We start from the raw sequence: 16,453 nt of genomic DNA, 5'->3' as shown, positions 1-16,453 counted from the left end.
AAACGAGGCAAGCTATTGTGCAATGCTAAACTAATTTTTTAGGATTTCATTATAAAGATTTATTTGACCGCTCTTAAGGACTGAATATGTATCCTCCCCAAATTCATTATGTTGAGACCTTAACCCTTAATATGAGGGTATTTGGAGGTTGTGTTTTGGGGGAAGCAGTTAGGTTTAGATGAGGTCATGAAGATGAGCTCTCCATGATGGGATTAGTGTCCTTATAAAAAGATGAAGAGACTAAAGCTGTCTGCCACACAAGGACACAGCAAGAAGGCAGCTGTGGTCCTTACCACTAACTGAGTCTACCCTCACCTGTCTTTTTGGACTTCCCAGCATCCAGAACTGTGAGAAACAAATGTCTGTTTACACTACCCAGTCTACAGAATTTTGTTATAGCAGCCGGAGCTAAGACAACCACCAATTAATAGAAAAGTACCCTTTTATTGAGAGGTAAGACAAGTGTATTTACAATATTCAATTGTTAGATCATATAATCTGACTGTGAGACTTTTTAAAGCAGCAGTATTCCAGGAATTACAATTTATAAGGGGAAAAGAAAAACATTGCAAGTATGTTTCTGTTACAGAAAATACATTTGAACAATGCCAGATACACTTAAGGCTAAGTAGTATTAGACCTTCTCCTCCATCTTTATAGCAATGATCAAAGTACATTTTTGTCACAAAGACAGAAGGCTAATTTTGGAAAGGAAGAAACAATACAATGTACAGTGCTTTCTGTCAGAAGACTAATATGTTTAAAAATAGAGCCTCATCAGTGGTTATATATAAGAAATATACAGTGCTGCCGAGCAGTCCCAAACTCACATTTGAGATTAACTGTGGACTCTTTGAAAACTGAAAACTGCTCCAGCCTCTCAATCTTACTAAGGACTGGGAAATTATCAAATCCTTTACACAACTTCTAATAATGCTTCTGAAATAAGATTTTGAAAAAGTTATCTGTTACAGTGCAAAGAACATTTTGATAGAAATTCATGTCTACAAAGGAGTTAAATAATACACATGTTCCTTACATTAACAGATACTGTTCTTGTTCTAAAAAGGTAGAATTATCTAGCCACTGAAAATAATATGGATCAGTCAAAAATATGTAGAAGAGTCCTACAGGGCAACTTGTATAAGTCGATCCCCAAAATATGTATATATTTGACACTCTCCCAAATGAGGATATTACTTTTTTGAAGAACATTAGACACAACACTAGGTCTCTTATTATTCCATGAACTATTGAGGTAGGAGTCTCATTTTGTCAATATCATCTAGTTTCACAGATTATGTCATAAGTCAAATGCCAGTACCAAAAGGCAGTAATCCACAAGACTGAACCATTAAACTACATACCAAGTCTTTCCTTCTTTCGACAAGCAAGAATGGGAGTTCCCTGTGTATTGAGATTTAACTAAAAATAATATAAGCTATGATATATTTTGTAGACATGTTTCTAAATAAAAATCACAAATTTCAATTATGATTTTGTGCATTAAAAAGCTTTGCAACTGTTAAAAAAAAAAAGGTAAATAATGCAATCATTAGTGGTATAACAAATAGTACTGTGGCTGTTGAAATGTGTTCTTACATCTACCAGAAAAGCTGTCAACTTGGAAAACTACCAAGAAACAACCACTGTTTCTTACTGCCAGTCAAGCATCAATAGTAGGAAAAACAACATATTTTTTTAGTGTCATGTTTTTAAGAAACTATAGCCCATTTAATTACAGTAAACTAACTTTAGCATGTGAATTCTGGTATTTTCTCCATGAACTCAAGACAAAGCATCTTATGAAGCATTCATCATGCGTATTGATGTTTATGTTATGAAAAAGCTAAAAGTAAAGGAAAACTCAATTTTACATGAAAAGCCCTTAACAAATACCTGTAAGTTTAACCTTTTAACATATTACATCTTAAAGTAAACATTACCAATAGTTATTTATGAAAAGCAAAACAGTAAAACCACTGCTAAAATCAAAAACAAAAACAAAAACAAAAAAGAAAGGAAAACTACACCATGACATGGAAAAATCCATTTGGTTTGCATCATTTAGTATCTTAAATAAAAGACTATTCAATGTAACAGACTACTTTATGGTTAAGAATGCTTTTTGTTAGATGCTTACATGTAATGTAGGATATAGATAACCAAGTTAGACTCTCAAGACTTATGAGTAGTTCTGGAGTGTTCAGTTATAAAGAATAAATGACCTTTGCGTATTCCAACAGTGAATATCTAGTTCAGTTTTCATCTGGCTCTAAAATATTAAGAATCAGAAGAACCACAAATGTTTTATTTTAGCCATATGTTTACAAAAAAAAAGTGATTCATACATCAAAACTGGGTTTTCCTTGGTTTTAATACATTAAAATGACATAATCCAATCTAACTCATGCATCACTTTCAGAGACACAGTGCAACTGGAAATATTTTTGCCATTCCAGTGGATATTTCTAAAAAGCAAATGTCTATGCGTGCTCCTGCACCTTCAAAATAAAAAGGAAAGAAACAGGCACCACAGTTCTCCAAGGATGGCTGTGCTTTGCACATTGTGGATAAACAATAAAAATCGCCTTCAAGAGTTTCAATAAGTACTGTAACCTAGAGTTCATCTCCTTTAGTTTGCTTGCTGACTTCTCAGATCACTTGATTAGAAGCCTGTTCTCACTGCTTCTTTGTTAACTGCTATTGGTACTTTGTAGACTATGCGTTTTAAACTTCTGTAAAGAACATTACAAGCTATTTCATGTAATTTAATTTTGTGCTGAATATTCTTCAAAGGATTTTATAAATAATACAATATTTTAAATGAGTCTTCAATTCACTTGTTGTTATACCATATTGTTGCTTTCTCCAACTTTATCTACAAACTGCAAGGAGAAGAAAAACAGATAATTAAAAGAAAGCCCAGAGCATTACAAAAGCATTATATCAACATTTTATATGTTGATTTAAAAAACCCAACTTCGTAAGATTCGTGGCAATTTAAGGTGTGACTGACAATGGTTAATCCAGTACTACTCACCACAATCTTCTGACATGTAAATGTGTATAAAAATTTTTCTTTTCTAAGGTTGTTTTTGCATGACATGTTATGCATATGACTTTAAGGGTGCAACACAAGAAATGCAACACAATGAATAAAAAAACTGGATAAAATGAAGGTAACACTGTTAGCTTAACAAAACAATAAAAAAATAAAAAGCTGAAATGTCCGCCATTCATGCATTAATGAACCCAATAAGATATTTCCACTGACCATTACTGTGGATCTCTTCTGGGCCTATGTAGTCTTTGAACAAACAGATTTAACTCCATTAAGTTCAACAATTAACAACAGCTATTGACTAAAAATACTTTAAATGTGTATTCTGGACTTCAGACTGAAAGTGGCAATGACATTAAAAATAGATGTAATGAGGCAAGTACAAATTAATAATTACAGAATATAAATTTTAACACACGTTAATGTTAAGTGGTTATTTACTTTGGCTACTCCACCCCAAATATAAAGCAATTGGGCCTTCTTCAGCATTCCAGATGGTGATGCAAATATTGAAACAAAATAATTAGTGGATATATTAAAAGTTGTGTAACCCAAGTGGTCACAATACTATCAAACTCTAGCAATCATTTAACCCTTCTTTTCATTTCACTATTCACACTTTTACTTAAGAATTTATTATAAGAAAGTAATAATGATAGGAAACATAACTGACAGCATTGGGTGTTTATTTATGCAAACAATGAAGGATCCTTAAATTAAGGACATGAATAATGATTACAACTGCATAACTAGAAGTTTCAGTAAATTCAAAAGCCATTCTAAGTAAAAACAACATTTACTACAGTATGAGTTTGGAGATTAATGCAAATGAAATCAGAATATACATATTCCAACCTTTTATATTATTATAAATAGGTAATGGGTGCACTAAAACTAAATGTTGCTTTGAAAGTACCATGGATTCATTAGGATTTTCAGTTAAATTTATGTGTAGAGAAAGCACAACATTCTCTCTCCAAAAGTAACTTCAAACATCAAGGTTGTCTGGGCTGTAATATTCTGACTCTAAAATCGACTTGAGGCTGAAAATGAGATTTTTGTCTTACAGTGGTACCTATTCTTCTGTGGGTGAGCCATCCTTTAGCTCTCTGAGAATCCAGTAAATGCTATGGACTTTGTTAGTAACATCTACAAATGTCTGTAAACAACTTTAGGATGTTGATGGCCCATCTTGGAGGAACAGATTTGATGAGATCATTCAAACTGTGGAACAGAGTTGGGAACAGCATTTTATCATCTAACTTCCAGTATAATTAGTGCTTGATTTAATTGTCTTAATGCATGCTATTGGTGATACTAAGAAATAAAATAATATTTACTAGAAATAATGATGTCCTTTTTATATAATGGCTTCTAAAATTAGAGATCATATAAAAGTTAATTAAAAAGTACCAGAACTTTCAAAGAGAAAGGCAGCATATAAATTTGAGTTACATTAAAAAAAAAAAAAATAGGGGCGCCTGGGTGGCTCAGTCGGTTAAGCAGCCGACTTCAGCTCAGGTCATGATCTCGCGGTCTGGGGGTTCGAGCCCCGCGTCAGGCTCTGTGCTGACAGCTCAGAGCCTGGAGCCTGTTTCGGATTCTGTGTCTCCCTCTCTCTGACCCTCCCCCATTCATGCTCTGTCTCTCTCTGTCTCAAAAATAAATAAACGTTAAAAAAAAAAAATTAAAAAAAAAAAATATATCGGACGCTGCAAACCAATTAGACCTAACAGATATATCTAAAGAAGATTCCACCCAACAACAGCAGGATACACACTTTAAAAAAAAAAATAAATAAATAAAAAAAAAATAAATAAATAAAACAAGAATATTAAATGGATATAGTGAAACAAAATTCCAGGTTTTATAAGGTCAGCAATGATTATTTTCTCTGGCATTCATGGTAATCTATGGCAATGTAACAATTTATATCATAATAAAAACATCAATTACTTGTATTTCTAGAAGTAAAGAACATCACAGTATTTATTTTGTAGGTTTAAAAATTTTATTTCTAATACATGATTACTTACTGATCTAATTCCAGGTAAATTCAAGAGGGAGCCAAGGACTGGTACTCTTCTAATAAAGCCAATGACCACAGGAAAGAAGCCCCTAGGAAGAAGGAAAAAAAGGTTCTCAGAACTTACATATTCTTTATTATCAAAATCAATTGCTAACCAAGTAAAAAGAAAGGATCCTATTAAAATTTTAAATGTTTTGGCGACTTCAAATTTCAAATGTTACCTTTAGTGGTAATGTTTCTTTCCTCTCCCTGGATTTGATCTTTCTTAATTATGCTCATACAGTATTTTGCTTATACATTTGTAACAGCATTACTACTATTATTACTACTACCATATTCTTTTTTTTTTTAAGTTATTTATTCATCTTGAGACAGAAAGTGCAAGCAGGAGAGGGGCAGAGAGAGAGGAGAAAGTGAGAATCCTAAGTAGGCTCTGTAGCAGTGCAGAGCCTGATGCGGGGCTCGAATCCATGAAACATGAGATCATCACCTGAACTGAAGTCAGATGCTTAACTGACTGAGCCACCCAGCCTCCCCTACTATTGGATATTTATAGTCTAGTGCCCATATCAGAAATGAGAGATTTTCTAAGGCGGATTTGACACTTAATTCATTTTCATGTCTTCCCATGAAGAATATGGTATTTGGCAGATAGAAGACAAAGGATATACATTTCCTGAATAAATAAACTTACCTTATATAAAGGTATTTTCTCACATTGCATGCTATTATTTATTCACTTAGTAACTAGCATTTGTAAAATGTTAACTGATCAAAATCTAACATAGTTCATTTAGCACAAAATTTTCTAATATGAGTATGTACTAAAAGAATTGTCATCAAGTGGCAGTAACTATGCAGTATTAGGTTCTATGTATTAAAATGCTGTATGTATGTATCACTGTTTAGTTGATAAAAATAGCAGACACAGTGCCTTAATAGAAAAGACAGTGCCTTAAAATCCCAATAAAATGAATTTTATTGCATTGAAAATACAAGATAATGTATACTATTTATACATTTGATAAACACTTTTATAGTTGACTGAATTATCTAAAGCTGTAATAAAAGATTCAATGTAAACAAAAATCCATTTGAGAAAATTATGGTCTTTGTATTCATGCTGATGCAAATATCTGGGCTTTTGTAATAATTATTTGAGGTACTGGTTCATTGAAAGAGAAAAGGTAAAATAAAAAAATTGCCTTACCTGAACAATAGAAAGAATCCATAAATTTCAAAGATCATGCCTATCAAAGGCCAACCAATAAGGACTACAAATACTCCACCCAGGAAAAATCCTGTCGCTTTCATTTTATGTTTTTGGAAGAAGAATCTGAATGTTCTTTCTAAACCAATTACAAAAGCCAAGCCAGCCACAAATAAAACCTAGGAGAGAAAGAAAATGCAAGATAGGAAAAGCAGTTACACACACTGCATAAATTTGAAAAGCAAGGTCAGAGCTAAATATAATAAAAAGAAATACATCTGGCTCTTAGTGTGGGCAACTGGCTGGAGAAAACTACAGTGCACACGAAGAGGCAGAACCAAGGAGTGTGCTAAGCATGCTAATGTTGTAGTTGTAGTCCAGTCTTCTCAGTCCTCTTCTATCTTGATTAAATGCAGAAAAAGAGAACTAAAGATTAGATGTTACCGAAGGGCGTGTGCACATGCAGTGGTTTTCCCAGGTAAACTAGATGGAGAGGGCTTGGCTAAGCAGATGAGAGGGAGGGCAAAAAAAGAAGGCTGCCCATAAATATGTCACCCGAAGGTATTCCTGGTTTTGCACACTTCACCCTAGGCTAGAGGTGTTCTGTGGGTGGGAGAAGTACTGACATGGCCAAGATGATGGAAGAAACCATGAAAAGCCAGGAAGAGGAATTAGTATTACTAATTCCAGAATATCTGGTGGCAGAGAAATAAAAATAAAGCCACGTTCTCAAATATATATTTTGTATGTTTTCAGATAGTGAACAAGAAATGGTGATCTAGTAAAAGCTTATTTTTTCCCAGGCTTTATTCCCAATACTTGCCTTCCTTCCTATCTTTTTTTTTTTTAATGGGATGAAACATTTTTATTTAATTTTTATTTACTTATTATTTTTTTTTGAGAGAGAGAGAGCGAGCGTGCACGCACGTGTGCACACATACACATAATTAGGGGAGGGTGAGAGGGAGAGAAAGAATACTAAGCAGGCTGAATGGCTCAGCGTCCACAGGGTGATGGTGATGGTGGTTTCCAGTCCCTCAAACCTTGAGTTCATGACCTCAGCAGAAATCAAGAGTTGAAGGCTTAACCGACTGAGCCTCCTAGGTGCCCCATTCCATAACTGTGTTTAATGAAAAATTTTCATACAAATATTGATTGAACCTAATGGTTAAGCTTCGTATTCTCAGATACCAATGCTACTTATATGTTATTAATTAACCTATCGATTTTGAACAATTTTGTTACCCTTTACATCTTCCAATTTCCAATTACAAGCCCAAGAGTAATACACACTTCTAAGATATTTCACTCTTGCACAACCTCCACACATGGACAACAAAGTACAGTCCAAATAAACAATATGCACGTTTCTTAGGAAGTCAACTCTTAATATACAGATATATTAAGAGGTTTAAATGGCTTTTAAAAACCTATTTCATGCTACTGAACCAAATGTCTAAAGTCATATGTTTTAAGTTAAACATATTTATAAATTTACCAAGACATGGGGGCTACCAAGTCATTTATTTTGAACTCCTATTTAGAGGCAGCCTTGATTTAATCTATTGTATATCACACATCAAACACTTAACAGAGTAGTTATTCAAAAACTTCTTTAAGTGTTTACCTTTTATTTAAACAGAAAACAGGTTTTATTTCTGATGGAAACAGAGAAGCTAACAGGAATCTTTACATGAATAATAGGGAATTGTTTCCCCCCAACCTAACAGCAGGCAATAATTCATTTGCAGTTAAAATTTCCTTACGAATTTAGTTAAAATATATATTGAAAAACTCACATTTCCAATAGCCAGTAGTGCTTTGTCAAAAAAGAGAATCATTCCAAAGAACAGGAAAAACACTCCAAATCCTGTTAATCCCATTCCAATTTCTGCAATATAAATTATATAGTTAAGGGTAGAGAAAAATTAAAGTTACATTAAGATCCCTATAAACTAAGTAAGAAAGTTTCTCAGTTTTTCTTTTGGATGATATAAGAAAATAGGTTCCTAACATTGCAGGTTAACTTTATGACATTCATTAAGGTCTATAACAAAGTAACATCAGCAAATAACCTCAACATATAAAATATGAATTTATGAGAGACAGCACTTCTCATAAACATAGGCATAACAGAGAAAGATAATCAGGATTCTAAATCTTGGGTTGTAAATTTTTTCCCTCCCAAGAACTCCTCTGGCACCAGGCATAAATGTATGAGTTTACTTTTACTATTTATCTCTTTCATATTCTATGACATTATTTATATGCACAATATCTCCAGTTACTTCTTCCTTCTTTTCATCTAACTCCTTCTTTAACCCAGTGGAAATGTTACAGTGGGTCTGCACGGTATACTTCACTCCATGATACACTTCTCACAACAGTATTTTGAGAATCACATTGCCATCTCCTCAAAAGTTAATTTTCAGAAGGTTATGTATCACTTTTAACTTCTTGATGGTATGGGTTTATCTTCTAAACCATGAATTACCTAAACCATGAATCCAATCACATGTTTAGTGTACGAGTCCTAAAAGCAGCACTCCAGAGTTTCAAAGAACACAGTTGTACTTAATATTAATATTCTGGAGTTTTACTCTTTTTATTCAAAGACTCCGAAATGCCTGTATCTCTTCTAGGTACTATCTGATGGTGAATGAAGCATAAGCACTGAAGTTTATGTTCATCCTGTATATAAAACTAATAATTTTATTACCTTCACATTCTCTTGGTCTTCTCTTTTCAGTCTGAAGATTCCTAACTTTCTAAGATTACAGTTGTCCTTTTCTGTTAATGCTAAAAGCATAAGCCACTAAGTCACCTTGATCATTTTAGTTTCGCTGTCAGGAAATACTCACCAATCCTTATTTTACCTAGACGCTTACTATCTGCTTGAAATAATCAATCAGAGCAAAAACTACCATATTTTTGGAAACTCAATTTTATTTTATTTTAGTTTTTTAATGTTTATTTATTTTTGAGAGACAGAGAGAGAGAGACAGAGCACGAGTGGGAGAGAGGCAGAGAGAGAGAGACACAGAATCTGAAGCAGACTGCAGGCTCCGAGCTGTCAGCACAGAGCCCTATGAGAGGCTGGAACTCATGAACTGAGAGATCATGACTTGAGCGGAAGTAGGATGCTTAATTGACTGAGCCCCCCACGCACCCCTGGAAACTCAATTTTAAATACACCATTAATGATTTCTGATCTGTTACTTAACTTTTTGGCTGTGGCTCCAGAAAGCCCAAATCTAGGTCACAGCCACTTAAAAAAAAATTTAAGACTTGTAAAATGTTCTGATGAGTTGAATACTTCTATCATATACCTTTTCTATATCCCCCATGTACTCAATTTGCAGTTATCTACTGCCTTCCATTCCAGCTACCTTTTCTTCCAAAGTTAGCCTAAAAGAATTCAGGTACTAGTCTATAAATATACTGATAAATTTATTCCACAGACACAAAATCCTATGAAAATGTGAAGCTAATGCTTTCGTGCTTAAATCCCTTAAGAGAATTCAACAAAATTACTGTTTAGCTGTCAGACATAATTTCCTAGAGGAAAACATGGGACAAAAGAAAAAGTAAAATTCCATTGTATAACTATTTAGTAGTTAGGATTTAGTCATCGACAGCTGAGTTACTTGAGTATGACTAACTTCCAACTTTTCATAAATTGTCCTAATGATTACATAAAAATTTTGAGAGGTTTGTTCAGCAGAAAGGAATTATATAGAAATACACCTACTATGTACTGAGAATTTACCATGAATTAGCCATTAGGAGGTGCTTTGCATGCCTTACATAACTTAATCCTTCCAATACTACTGCAAGGTAGGTATCATTACATCATTTTAGAGATCAAGTAAGAGGAGTTTAGAGAGATGACTTAATATACCTGGAGTCACACTTCTGGCTAACCATTTGGACTCAGTCCCTGTCCTTACCTATTACATCATACCCCTTCCTACAGGATTTTCTTACCTTTTTTTTAGGTTAAATATGTTTGATTAAATGAAATTCAAGGGCACTGGAGCATACTGAGCTTCTGGGAGAAGCATCTCTAGGTGACAAGTTTAATAGGATTAGTTGGTTACCTAACACAACTAAGTAGGTGTTAGTAGAAGTATTAAAAATTGACTGCTGTGAAAAAAGATAATATCTGGATATGGTTTCATATTCACTGAAGTGTTTATACAAATATGTTGTAATTCTTTTAACAAAAATGTGAGGTGAAAAGTAGCACCCGCCCCATGTATCACAGATTAGGAACTCATCTGTTCATAGAATCAGCAAATGTATGTATGTGGTGCCTTGGAGGTGGGGGGACAGCTGGGTAGGAAGAGTGATGGTTGCGTGGAGTCAGGCTAGAATTCAAACCCTGTTTCTGGACTCCACAGCTTAAAAACTATAACAGGGGAACCAAAACTATTTCATCCAGTGTAGTCCAGGAGGAGACAGTTGCCTGTGACATATTTGCCCAAACTGGTACTGGCATCATGTTGCCAAGTTATTTCCGGACCTGAATAGGCCAAAAGTCTCTAACTGGCCTCACTGTGCCCTTTTCTCATCTCCCGAATTCCCATCTTCCCTAGGCTTATGCATTCATAAGCCCTCTGGTTAGTAAAGCCCTACATGGAGTTGCCTGCTCATCACCAGGATCATACCCAGAAAAACAAATTTACCTTCCTCTCTTGCAGCTATCAAATCTGCATTCCTCTTGCCCATGTGTGTGTTTTTTTTTTTTTTAAAGAACAATCTAATAAAAACAACTTAATGAAATTTGTCTAAAATAAAAAGAGAACTTATTGTGGAAACTTTATAAGGAAAGATACGCTTAATCCAATAGCAATCACTAACATTTTGGTATCTTATTTAAAAATTTTAATATTAGCTTTCTCTTTCTTCCTATGCCTTTTAAAAAACAGAAAATTTCATTATAAAGAACTCGACTGAATATCAGCTAATTGAACCACTCAACTGAATATTACGGTAGAATTTCAGACAAAGTGACATAATGATGTAAAGATTTACAGGCAGCATGGGAAATACCCTACTCCATCCCCTCAATAAATCTTGTGTTTTTATGGAGGGGGTGGGGAGAGTGCTATTATAGAATCCCTTAAAACAATCATGAATTGCTATTGATTCTGTTCTGTGCTCTGTCACCCTCTCCCAGAATCAGGATTCCAGAATAATCTCGGCAAATCACTTGAATGATGGCCAATTTCTGCAGTTAAACACACACACACAAACACCATTTGAAATCCAAGAGCTTTTGGTTCACTAACCATTTTGTGTTCCAATCCACTGTCCTAACTAAAACATATGGCAAATGAACATCAAAGAGTATAATTTAACCTTTCTCATCAATTTAATAAGGGGGAACACTCCCTACCTATTCTGCCCACATTCCAACTCAATCCCCTGGTTCTGGATTTTGGAAGAATGTAAATCAGGCACCTGTCCCTATAAGAAGTCTTCAACAGAAGAGAATCTCTGTGCAAAGGATAATAGTTCATAGTTTTAATCTGTGTAATAATCAGACTCAGATAAAAAAATAATACTTTATAGTTAGAATAACTGTGTAGAGATTAAGTACTTCTAATTAGTAGAATTAGAAATAAATTTCAGCAATTTAGGTATACAATTCTCCTAATTTCCTGTAACAACCTAATTTTTTTTTTTATTTATTTTTTTTCAACGTTTATTTATTTTTGGGACAGAGAGAGACAGAGCATGAACGGGGGAGGGGCAGAGACAGAGGGAGACACAGAATCGGAAACAGGCTCCAGGCTCCGAGCCATCAGCCCAGAGCCTGACGTGGGGCTCGAACTCACGGACCGCGAGATCGTGACCTGGCTGAAGTTGGACGCTTAACCGACTGTGCCACCCAGGCGCCCCATGTAACAACCTAATTTTAATTTTGGGTCTCAGTCAAGAGGAACAGAACACTGCATCACAAACAGAATAGGATCTGACTATCCTACACAATCTCTCTCAAAAAAAAAAAAAAATCAATGCATAATTGTGTAGGATAAATATCTACTGTTGCAACTATTCTTGCTATGAAAGAATTACATCATTCTAAGATAGGTCTCAAATAAGATTTATGTCAAGTCTTCTTAGATGCTAGTATGGTCCAGTGAACACAAAGTTTTCTGAGCCAGGAGACCTGGGATCAAGCCTTGCTTCTGTCACTTTCCTTATGACCACACATTGAATTTCTTTTGAGCCTCTTTTAATTTATAGAAGAGATATACCTCTCCCTGCCTTATAGGGCTCTAATAAAAATTCAGTGTAATGATTTACATGAAAGCACTTGATAAAATAAAAGAAGATGCCTTTATACAATTGCTAGTTTCTATTATAACAGTAAGGGGGGGGGGGAAAGGAGAAAAAGAGAAAGAAAAGAAAAAAGGAAAAAAAGAAACAAAAAAGGACTTTATGTTTTCTGATCAGAGCAGGCCAACAGACCAAAAGGGGTCAGTGCAGGTGGCACGAAGGTGTAGACCCATCCAACCACTGGAAGGAAAAGCATCTGATTGGGGTGGTAGTGTATATAGGACACAACAGAAGCTCTGTCAAGTTCAACTCAGCCATGACTTGAATCCAAACTTTAAGACTCCACTTTAATATAGAGCATTTTAAATGAAACTCTATTTTCAATAGACAGTTTAGATTTTAAAATCTTGAAAATCAAAGTAAGTTAAGCATAATTAAGAAAAAAATCATGACAGATAAAGCAAGGTGAGACAAAAAGACTATCATGACCATTAAAAGATAGGACCCGGGCGCCTGGGTGGCGGAGTCGGTTAAGCGTCCGCACTTCAGCCAGGTCACGATCTCGCGGTCCGGGAGTTCGAGCCCCGCGTCGGGCTCTGGGCTGATGGCTCAGAGCCTGGAGCCTGTTTCCGATTCTGTGTCTCCCTCTCTCTCTGCTCCTCCCCCGTTCATGCTCTATCTCTCTCTGTCCCAAAAATAAATAAACGTTGAAAAATAAAAATTAAAAAAAAAAAAAAAGATAGGACCCATTGTTGGGCAGATATGTAAATACAAAAACTATTAAGATTGACAAAAGCGTGAGAAAAGTAGAAGTGTTATAATGAAAGAAATGGTAACAGATAGCAATGCTAACCTTAGATATAAAATAAGCCTGGAGAACTCTGTGGTAGGCAGAAAGAAATGCTAAAATAATAAAACAAACCACAAAGCACAATATACAACATTAAGGAAAGAAATCGTTTAACTGAACACAAAGTGGCTTTTTACTACTGCGGAAACATTAGGTGGTAGAAAAGTGAAGTCGTTTCAAGGAATTTTTGGAAGGTTTCCAGAGGTGGCAAAAGGCGAAATACTCAAAATATTTAAGTGTAAGCATATTTTTTAAAAACCCAAACACCTACAATAGGTGACATCTAAAATACCGCCTCCCAAACAACCGGCCAGTAACTTGTAGAGGACCCCAAGTTTGTCACGTGCAGAAACGTCCCCAAGGATGAACCGCGGGTACCGCGCATCAAACTTTCTCTTGTGGCCATCTGCAGGAACAAAGCGTCCATCTCACTGGGGGTGAGAGCGGCGAGACCCTGGTGCAAGACAGACGCTCAGCAAAGGCTTCCCCCCACTCCAGATCGGACTTTTCCCTAGACCCCGCCGACCCGCCTCCCAGACCAGGTCTGCCACTGCAAGTCCAGCCCCCGACCCCTCAAGGCAGCCCTCCCAGTCCTGCATCCCTCGCTCAGTCCCGCAGGCCGCCGCCCCCAACACCGAGCTTCATTCATTGACCCGGGCAGAGGGGCGGGCGAGCGAAACGAGCTCGAGCAACGGGTGTGTGAGGCTCCAGGCGGGGATACCGGGGCGAGTGCTTACTCTGGGTGTCCGTTAAGGAGATCATGGCTGCAGCGGTGAGGGGAACGGCTACTGCACCTCCAGGCGCCCAGGGCGTTAAGCAAAGTGGGGAGAAAAGAAGCCGGGAAACAACCCAGGGGAGAGCCGCCACGTCTTCCGGAAACACGCAGCCACCCCTACCCTAGCCTCAAGACAGCTTCCCATTGGCGAAATCCGCTCCCAATATAGACCAATCATCCTTAGTCTTGTTCGGTGACGCAAATGGTGGCCACACCCCTTCACCAATTAGAGAAGAGTGTTACTTGCAATTGGTTGAGGAGACCTAACCGGAAGGGCGGATGCTCCCAGCTAGAGAAAAAGGAAAGCTTGGTGGCGGGAAGTTTTCATTGGAGAGTGGCTGAAAGCAGTACCTAGTGGTCCTGAGCTGGGCGCTTTGAGGTGGGAGACCGAGGAAGCGGGTGAGGTGGGGTAGGGGTGGAGTGTGGAGGGTGGGGATCTGGGGGTAACTCTGCTTTGAATGGGCTAACCTTTCTTTTTCCTTCCTGAGGGCGAGGCCGGTCTATCGCGGATCACTTCTTTTCACCAATATATTGGCAGGAGAGAAACCGGCGTTAATCGTCGCCCGTCTCTAATGGAGTTCGGGCCTTTAGGGGCACCTTGAACTTTCTGCTCCTCTCTTTTTATCTTTAGCCTTTCCCATGCAGGAAGCTTGGTTACCAAAGTCTGTTTATTGACAACCACCATTTATTGGTGAACAGCACGGTGGACGCATAGGCCAAGTGGAGGGTATTATTAAATTAATGTTGTCTTTAAAAAGCAGGTGCTGGGGAGCCTGATGAATTAGCCTGTGGTACCGTAGTGACGGTTACTCCAGTATCAATGACTGGCTGTGACCCCGTGAAATATTTGCTGTGGGTGCTGTTAAAAGTTAAGAAATAGCGGGAGTAAAACTAATGAATCACTGAAGTAGTAATTAAAGTTTGTGGTGCACCCACCAAAGAGACAGCTAGGGAACCAGGAGCACTCAAGCCAAAAAGGGAATGAGGCTCTTGGGTATATTGTTATAAAGCGGCTTATGTAGTAAGAAGTCAGTGACTTTATTCCTCGCAGTGATTCGAATATTAACATTTTCTTAAGGTAGGGAATTGGTTAGTGGTTATCTCATATCAGCCTTGGGAAACGTTTCAAGTTTTGTTTATGATTTCCGGAGGCATAAAAAGGAAATGACCTAGGTCAAGTTAGTCTTACAACAACGTAAGGTCAATTGAGCTTTGTTTGACTAAACTGGTTTTGTCCCTTTGAGGAATTTTCAAGGCTCTTCTCCGTTTGTTTTTGATTTTAACATTTTCCCCCTTTTGGTTCTCTCAGCAGGGTGAGAGTATGATCAACCAGTATAGTGTTATTTTCAGGTTCTACCATTGAAGTACTCAGGCTGAAGAATCACATTTTTATTTTTTTTATTTAAAAAAAAATTTTTTTTAACGTTTATTTATTTTTGAGACAGAGAGAGACAGAGCATGAACGGGGGAGGGTCAGAGAGAGAGAGAGAGAGACAGAATCTGAAACAGGCTCCGGGCTCTGAGCTGTCAGCACAGAGCCCAACGGGGGGCTTGAACTCACGAACCGCGAGACCATGACCTGAGCTGAAGTCAGACGCTTAACCTACTGAGCCACCCTGGCGCCCCAAGAATCACATTTTTGCTGTTGTCATTAGTTGGATTATTAGGCTAAGGGCCACGTGGTCACCATCTTCATCATTTATGTGGTTATTGTTGATTTCATACAGTTGTCTGATCCTGATGGATACCATTTGGTCTGTGAGTGGCTGCTGACAGGCATTTAAAACCTTGGAGAGTATGCAGCGCATTAAAGGTGATTTAAGGAGAACAATAGCCAAAGATTGAAAATTTCCCAGAGCAGATTCCCAGGTGCCAAGATTTAACCAAGTAAATAAATCAAATGGATTTCAGTTTTTTATAGGTATTTACATAAGCATAATATGATATATTAACAGTCACATCTTTGTGATGACTCAGGACTGGATGAAGGTGAAGATGTTTTAAGTGGCTGTGTTGCAGGTGAACTTCCACCTAAATTAAGCCTCTATGGTGTGAGCAATCAAGTAATTTAAAGAGAGGCATTTCTGTGGAAGCAAAAGAAAAATAAAAGCTAATATTTTAAGAAGATTATAAATTCAGTGTCTGAGTTTGGAGAGAAACCAGTTGAGAAAATTTCTAGATGTTGGGTTCAAATTATCTTTAGATGGATGAAGGCAAGAGTAACAATCTGACAGATT

The 16,453-nt window shown here is 36.8% G+C and overlaps 2 protein-coding genes across 3 annotated transcripts in view; one reads left to right on the top strand and one right to left on the bottom strand.

Annotated features, from left to right (window-relative positions):
• Nucleotides 1-424: 424 nt before the first annotated feature.
• GOLT1B (golgi transport 1B) lies at nucleotides 425-14,348 on the bottom strand. 2 transcript variants are annotated; one of them, XM_003988485.6, is made up of 5 exons: nucleotides 14,179-14,348; nucleotides 8,103-8,194; nucleotides 6,304-6,482; nucleotides 5,101-5,182; nucleotides 425-2,888 (listed from the first exon to the last, which is right to left on the bottom strand). In XM_003988485.6, the coding sequence occupies exons 1-5, from the start codon at nucleotides 14,201-14,203 to the stop codon at nucleotides 2,850-2,852; spliced, it is 417 nt and encodes a 138-aa protein (XP_003988534.1). In that variant the 5' UTR covers nucleotides 14,204-14,348; the 3' UTR covers nucleotides 425-2,849. The 2 variants fall into 2 exon arrangements, with proteins under 2 accessions (XP_003988534.1, XP_044917464.1); XM_045061529.1 differs by lacking the exon at nucleotides 14,179-14,348 and adding an exon at nucleotides 13,713-13,895.
• Nucleotides 14,349-14,446: 98 nt separating this feature from the next.
• Nucleotides 14,447-16,453, top strand: part of RECQL (RecQ like helicase) — a 57,386-nt gene continuing 55,379 nt past the window's right edge. Inside the window, exon 1 of the mRNA XM_006933559.4 lies at nucleotides 14,447-14,595. The gene's annotated coding sequence lies outside the window, so the exon portion shown is untranslated. The remainder of the gene's footprint in view (nucleotides 14,596-16,453) is intronic.

This window comes from Felis catus, chromosome B4 (genome assembly GCF_018350175.1).
Source record: "Felis catus isolate Fca126 chromosome B4, F.catus_Fca126_mat1.0, whole genome shotgun sequence".
NCBI classification, from domain to species: Eukaryota; Metazoa; Chordata; class Mammalia; order Carnivora; family Felidae; genus Felis; species Felis catus.
The sequence above is the reverse complement of the archived record's forward strand: the minus strand, read 5'-3'. Positions and strand labels throughout refer to the sequence as shown.

Bases quoted from the DNA above. Each gene is read 5' to 3' on its own strand.
- GOLT1B (XM_003988485.6), bottom strand. From the start codon at position 14,203: ATGATCTCCTTAACGGACACCCAGA. The intron at 6,483-8,102 runs GTGAGTTTTTCA...TTTCTCTCCTAG, and splicing joins CACTACTGGCTATTGGAAAT to GTTTTATTTGTGGCTGGCTT. The intron at 2,889-5,100 runs GTAAGTAATCAT...TTCTCCTTGCAG, and splicing joins ATTTACCTGGAATTAGATCA to TTTGTAGATAAAGTTGGAGA.